General features: G+C 47.1%; 2 protein-coding genes across 2 annotated transcripts; both read right to left on the bottom strand.

Annotated features, from left to right (window-relative positions):
• Positions 1–75: 75 nt before the first annotated feature.
• sh3bp5la (SH3-binding domain protein 5-like, a) lies at positions 76–3,266 on the bottom strand. Its single transcript, XM_061289460.1, has 6 exons — positions 2,636–3,266; positions 2,377–2,439; positions 1,983–2,111; positions 1,653–1,817; positions 1,408–1,581; positions 76–1,336 (listed from the first exon to the last, which is right to left on the bottom strand). The coding sequence occupies exons 1-6, from the start codon at positions 2,873–2,875 to the stop codon at positions 860–862; spliced, it is 1,248 nt and encodes a 415-aa protein (XP_061145444.1). The 5' UTR covers positions 2,876–3,266; the 3' UTR covers positions 76–859.
• A 104-nt stretch (positions 3,267–3,370) lies between these two features.
• mgat1a (alpha-1,3-mannosyl-glycoprotein 2-beta-N-acetylglucosaminyltransferase a) lies at positions 3,371–6,311 on the bottom strand. The gene is made up of 3 exons (XM_061289520.1): positions 6,087–6,311; positions 4,796–5,428; positions 3,371–4,614 (listed from the first exon to the last, which is right to left on the bottom strand). The coding sequence occupies exons 2-3, from the start codon at positions 5,393–5,395 to the stop codon at positions 3,916–3,918; spliced, it is 1,299 nt and encodes a 432-aa protein (XP_061145504.1). The 5' UTR covers positions 5,396–5,428; positions 6,087–6,311; the 3' UTR covers positions 3,371–3,915.
• Positions 6,312–6,705: the final 394 nt, after the last annotated feature.

Genomic DNA, 6,705 nt, shown 5'->3' with positions numbered 1-6,705 from the left:
TTTGATAATGACAAAGTCATCGGTGAAGGTAAGGTGTGATGATTATCTGTACAACTCACAATATCCAAACAAATGTCCATCGATATTTACCAACTTTATGTTCATGATATACATAATTACTCCATGTACAAATCACATTAGCCCAGCATCGTGTCACACGCAAGAAAAATAAAGCAGAAATAAAATAGCTTGTTTTAGTTGGGTTAGAATTGCATTTTAAAAATGGGAGGATTTAAAAAAAACAGTCAGATGTTGAAGATTTTAAATAATTGTTACTCTAGAATTTGGACATTTAGGTTATTTTTGCTGAAAAGGAAAACGCGAGCATCGTCATGTAGCGTGTTTACTGCCGTCAGTGCTCGCATCTCATAAATAAAAACATTCCCTTAAACGTGTGCAACATCAAGCAATGTCAGTAAAAGGTGAAAATGGAGGGTTGGGGGGGGGTGCATACACGACACACGTCTCACTGCGTTACATTAACAACTATGCATTCATCCCGCCACTCCCTTCATCCTTAACCATCCGTTCTGACAACCAACGTGCAACGCGAATGGATTGATTACCTTGAAGACGAGCACTAGCTTGGGATGCTAACAGATTCGCACCCCTTTCCCCCTCAAAGGAGTTCACGTGTTCTAGGTAGTAAAATCCTCAAGGCTTCCGGCCATGTTAGCCGCCTGGAGTGAGCTATAACATTTGAACTAGCTTAAATGCTAACTGGCTTTTCCCCCTTCGAAGGAGCGTACGGTGTACCATGCCGTGGCGAGGGAGCGATTCCCATCAGGCCTCCGTGAACACCGGTGTGCTTATTTACACTCCAGTGGCCATGTTTGTAGTTTTCCTTATCGAAAATGGACTACAAGCTGAAGCTGCGGTGGTGCTGCTTTGAGAACTCCTGTTGGCGCTGGCGGGCGCTAATGTGGCTCAGCTTGTCTCGCCTCTCCACCGCCCGATTCTGGTCCTCCTCGCCCGTCACGCTGCCGGCGTCGCTGAGGTCCCCCAAGTGCTCGATGGAGTCGTACTTCTCCAGGTCCGAGGCGATGGTCTGCAGGCTGAAGACGGACACGGAGTCCGAGCCGGCCCGCTCGCGCTCCTTGTCGGCGTCCGGCTGTGCGCCGGGTGGCGGACCGGCACCCCCGCAGGCTCCACCCTCTTTGTAGGCGTCGGACTCGGCCCCCACAGGAGTGCTACGCCCTCCGGGCACAGGGGTGTCGCGACCCCTCTGAGCGTGAATCTGCTCGCTGATCTGCTCCAGGTTCCTCAGTGCAATGGAGTAGCGACTCTTCACTTTGGACACGTGCTGCTCCAGCTCCACCACTTTGGTCTTGTGCTCCTGAGAACATGTGCAACACACACACAAGTTGAACACAAAAAAAAGAAACACACACAAGGCTTGCTCCTCACCTCAAGTATGTGGTTGAATTGTGCCTTGAGCTCAAAGTAAGGCTTGGACTTGAGGATGGCTCTCCTCAGTGACTTCTGCAGAGATTGCACTCGTGCCTCAGCCTCTTGACACGCGTGAGTGACTCGCATGTGCTCGCGCTCGCTGCGAAGACGCTCCTCCTCAGCCTCGTTCACCTGCAACGCATTGACGGGAGGCGCTCAGGCAGAAACCCACACAATGCTAACCCTGGGGACTTGCACGCCACCTTGGAGGTGGCGTGGTTGAGCATCTCCTGCCAGGTTGGGTCCAGGGTGTTCTTCCCGTCCGCCATGAGGCCCTGTTCCGCCACGTATACCATCTCCCTGGCCGCCGTGTGCATGGAGACGGCGCGTTCGTAGCTCAGCGCCGCCTTCTGGGTCTCCTGCTGAGCCTGCACAGGGACAACCGTGAACATATTTTAAGACCTGACACATGGGGACCGCCTAGTTCGAGTTTGCAAGCCGTTTTAACGCGTGATGTCATTTTGAATTGTCATATAGGTTACATACGCAACTTTTAACAATGAAAGATAAGAATTTTTTTTTTTTCCGCTAACCTCTTTGGCCAGCCGCCGGGCCTCGTAGTAGGGCCTGGCTTTCTCGATGCAGCCGCCCAGTTGGGAGCTGTGAGCGTTGAGCTTCCGAGCAGAGTCCGTGAGAATCTTTCGGTAACCCGACCGGGCATCCTGAAGGAGAGAAGAAGCACAAGACGGAAGATCAGATTCTTCCGAAGTGAAACGCACGATTGGATTTTGCAATGGAGGGCGACGGACGGGAAGCACTCCAGCACATCCAAACTATTAGCATCCGACGCAAGCTCTCCGCTTTCATAGTTGCAATAAATGGAATGATCGTATTGATTAGCGAGGTCTGGGAAGATAGAGAAAGTGTTTCAGCAGCAGAATTCCATGGAAGTAAGAAAAGCAACTCAAGCTGTGGTTGTCAACTTACATCTAATTCCAGCTCCAGCTTGTTTATTTCGGCGCTGGCTTCGTTTAGGTGCTCTAATTCTTCCTGAGGGGGGGGGGGGGGGAGAAGAAGATTGGAAATAAAAACAGGAATCGTAATCTTACATGAACAATTAATACTGATAAAAAGGCATCTCTTTTGTTTGTTTTTAAGGCATAGATGTATTGTAAGAAAACATAAACCCAGTCAGTACACATAGTAGCAGTGCTCAAAATACAATGGTCATCTGTCTCGTGTTTACCTGAATTCGGGGGTCCAGTTCGTCATCGTAAGGGCTGTGGAGCTGTTCGCCCACTTTAATCGGTTTATCCCCCCCGACGTCATGACGGCAAGTGTTTTTCGGGGACATCTCTGTAGCCCCCGACGGCTCACTTTGGCCGGCTTTTCCCTCGTCGTCCGAACCGGGCCGAACCTCCCTCCAGTCCCCGGCGTCGGATTCCCCGGAACCGGCGGGGCTCTCCCGCAAGTCGCTTGGGTCCATGCCAGGCCAGGTGGTTATGTCAACAGACTTTTAATCATCCACCGGATACACTTTCAGGTTTCTTGTGATAAAGTGCGAATAAATGCAGCAATGCGACGAGTTGCTAGCTGGCTCCCGAGCTGCCATATCAAATCACACCGAGTCACTTAGCAACCGGAGCTAAGCTAGCTCGCGCACCGACGCGCAAAAGCACGACTAGAACGTCACTAACATGTCCACCGTCTTCTTTGTGGCGAAAGAAGAAGACGTTACGCTATTACAGGTTCAACGTGACTCTTCGTTCTTTTTTCCTCAATCGCTTCATTATTGAGTTTGTCCCTAACGAGCGTGCAAGCGGTTACAGCTCACATCGTCACGTTAAATTCGAGTTAATACGGCTTCCGTAGTTACAGGAAGTTAATGATAAGCGCGCACACAGATAAGAACGCTAGCTAGCTCGAGGCGGAGTCAGTAGCATCGTTAGTGGTCGGCCATCTTAGGACAGAAATCTTTGCATTTGACTTTGTTTTCTTTATTATAAAATGCCCAAACATGGAATATTTGACCAACAAAGTGATTTGATTGTCACAGTAGAACCACCATAGGAATAACAGAAACCACCAACATAGATCTCAGACATTCAAAAAAGGCCCTGAGAGTTTTACAAATAATTTAGAACGAAACCATTTGAAATTGTCTACAAACCCAATCTCCAAAAATGACAACAATTGAATAGAGCAAAGGCAACATTATGAAAAGATGACCTGAGTGGCGCCATTATGCTTCCAGTGATTCCCAACCATTGTGCTACAGAAGATTTCCCTTAATAGGCTTGAAAATTATTCATTCACTACAAATGATGTTTCTTTAATGAAGTTCCAGCTCACACTGGTCAGTGAAATCATCAGGAATAATTCTCCCTTATCAGCCAAATAAGGAGGAATAAAACTCTGGACCCCCTCGTTAAAAAATATTTTGACACCACCTTTTGGTAAACATCCCACACCATTTGAGAAAAAAATCTGTAATTGTATGCCCCTCCCAAAATAGTTCTATAAAATTCAGTTCCAAGTGGGATCGTACTGAGTCCATCCTGGAGGCGGAGCAATGTAGACCCTGCGTCCTCTCGAAAAGATGCTGACCACGCCTCTGTAGCCGGTCCTTGGCACGCCGGATTTGAAATCGTTCATGATGCCCAGGTTTTGGGCAAACACTTTGAAGCTTTCCTTGCTGGAATACTGTAGCCGGAAAGGCCCGTTACCCTCCAGCGCCCCCTGCTGGACGTCCTCAAAAGTGACAGCGGGGGCATCGTAAACCTCTTTCTGGAAGTTCTTCTTGTACACGTCCTCTTTCAAGTAAGTCAGATTCAGCTGGGTGAAAGGCACAAAGTCCGAGTTGAGTTTAATGTATTGCAGGTACTTGTCGTAGAACTGGCCCAGGCTCACACCCTCCCGCCCGAACGTCAGCGTGCGCGAGATCTCGGGCCGGATGCAAGCGCGGCCGCGACGCTGCTCCGGTTTGCGCATCCAGTCGTCCCAGAAGGCGGCGGGCCACGTGGGCTCCAGCTCCTCCCAGAGCTCTCGAAGCAACATCCAGCCAAGGCCCGGGAAGAAGTCAGTGCGGTAGAGAAGACGAGACCCCGCAGGGTCCACGAAGACTTTACGGCCGTTGTCGTTCCAGGCCGAAACGCACCACAGGCTCGGGTCCGACTGGAGCAGTGGCAGCGTGGCGCGGAAGTACTCGAAAAAGTCTGGCGCCACCTGATGGAGGATCAAACTTTAGTTGGACAAAGTTCCCAAATTGGTCGCATTGGATTTCTTTTTTAACGCAACCCAATGTGCATTCAACGATTTTAAAATTAAACGGATGCATCCATTTTCGGAAAACTTCTCAATCTTACGAGAGTCAAGTTATATTTTCTGACAAGAATTTGACAAATACCTCCAGGTCGTCTTCCACAATGATGACGGCGGAGTGTTTGCTGAAGACCTGCTTGAGAGCCCAGCGGTAATGTCTGGAGATCTTATAGTAGCCCTGAAACTTTCGGTGCTCCGGCGGAACCGCCACGTCGGTCAAGTCGGGCTGCATCAGATGCGTGACGGCGCTTCCGTACGAGCGGATGACGTCGGCCGTGTCGGCGTGGCCGCAGTCCTGACTCACGATGATGGGGAAGAGTTTGGCCGAGGGCCGGTACTGGATCAGCTTATCCAGGCAGCGCCGCACCGTAACCCGATTGCAGGCCATCACCAGGACGGGGATGACGGGAACATGAGGCGTTGGTGGATTCAGGTTCTTTTTCTGCCACGCCTCCCGCACAGGCTGAAAGTTCTGGATCTGCATAAGGATTTTGTTTTGGATCTGCAGCTCCTTCTCCAACATGTCCGCCACACGCAGCACTCTGTCAACCATGTCATTGCTGTCGTCGTCTTTTGGAGCCTCCTGGTCTGGAAGTCTGGCCCGCAGGAGCAGAACCAGAATGGCGTTCCAGGTGAAGAACAGCAAGGTGCCGAACAGGATCACAGAACCTCGCTGGCAGCGCATGTCCCCCCCAGATCAAACCACACACCAAAAAGGCTGCAAAGAGAGAAGAGGAACTACATTGGTTTCCGCATTTTTAGAATAATCAGCGCTTTTATTTTCAAGAATTGTTCATTCCTAAGGGCAACAATACATATGATAAAGAAAACCAAAGAGTATTTTTAATCTTTTAAGTTGCATTTTTTAAGAAAACAATGTCTCACCTTTCCCATATAAAATAATCATCAAAATTGTTGATTTTGTTCAAAGAAAAATGTTCTATATTATTCGAACAAAAGCTAATATAAATATAGAATAATAAAATATAAAAGCTATCATTTTCTGGCCACAAGTTGGAAAGCTGTGACCTTTGCCCCCCCCCCCCCCCCCCCCTTGGCCACCCTGTAGCTCCGCCCATGGCTGTCTTTACATCGTAGAAAAAGTCCCAGCCAGTCTGGTCTTGACAGTCACCCCGAACCAACAAAAAACTTCCATCCAGTGAGAGCCAGAACATTTGGAATCTCTTCCACTAGATGTCGGCCTGCATTTTTCAACTCGCGTCCCACAGTTCTGATAAATCAACCAGTTTCTGCAGCATACGAAATAAACGTTTTTTTTTTTACAAAACCGAAACTAAAAAACTCCCTGGCAACTCGTGAGAATAATTTGATGTATTAAAGACGAAACGATTACGCGTGTACGAATGATTCCTTACCCGGAAAACATCGCCGTCTGTTCCTCTTTTTTTTTTTTTTTTAAACCGGTGGCGGAAGCAACTTGTCTGCACGAGACGTTAAAAGTTTAAGTTAATGTAGCTCGATAATGAGCCGCTGACAAAATGTTGTCTTGTCTGAGCGCGTCTGCTACTTGGAAGATCCAAGTTGTCCGCGGCGCGTCTATCCTGCTTCTCAAGTCATGTGAAAGGAGCGCCACGCCTCCTTTATTTACGTTTTGCGTAAAGCTTCCGCCCCGAGAGTAAGAAAAAAAAAAGAAGACATTTTCGGCAAAAATAAATATACAGAAAATCAAACATATGATACCAGTATGTACTAAGTGGATATGTATATGATGAGCTTTAAAAGAAATGCAAATATATATAAATAAATAAATAAATAAATAAATAAATAAATAAATAAATAAATAAATAAATAAATAAATAAATAAATAAATAAATAAATAAATAAATAAATAAATAAATAAATAAATAAATAAAATTAAAAAGGCCAGACCATTTCAATTTTACGTTACAAAATGTCTGATGAGAAAAAAACAATTAAAATTTAGAAATACATTTAAAAAATGAATTAAAACAATTTACCGGACTGTATTTCATA

Source organism: Syngnathus typhle, linkage group LG10 (genome assembly GCF_033458585.1).
Source record: "Syngnathus typhle isolate RoL2023-S1 ecotype Sweden linkage group LG10, RoL_Styp_1.0, whole genome shotgun sequence".
Classification (NCBI taxonomy): domain Eukaryota; kingdom Metazoa; phylum Chordata; class Actinopteri; order Syngnathiformes; family Syngnathidae; genus Syngnathus; species Syngnathus typhle.
This window is presented reverse-complemented; position numbering and strand designations above follow the sequence as displayed.

Excerpts from the sequence above, each read along its gene's own strand:
- mgat1a (XM_061289520.1), bottom strand. The coding sequence starts at position 5,395 with ATGCGCTGCCAGCGAGGTTCTGTGATCCTGTTCGGCACCTTGCTGTTC. Across the intron at positions 4,615-4,795 it reads TTGTGGAAGACGACCTGGAG|GTGGCGCCAGACTTTTTCGA; the intron begins GTATTTGTCAAA and ends ATCCTCCATCAG.
- sh3bp5la (XM_061289460.1), bottom strand. The coding sequence starts at position 2,875 with ATGGACCCAAGCGACTTGCGGGAGAGCCCCGCCGGTTCCGGGGAATCC. Across the intron at positions 2,440-2,635 it reads AACTGGACCCCCGAATTCAG|GAAGAATTAGAGCACCTAAA; the intron begins GTAAACACGAGA and ends CCCCCCCCTCAG. Across the intron at positions 1,337-1,407 it reads AATTCAACCACATACTTGAG|GAGCACAAGACCAAAGTGGT; the intron begins GTGAGGAGCAAG and ends ACATGTTCTCAG.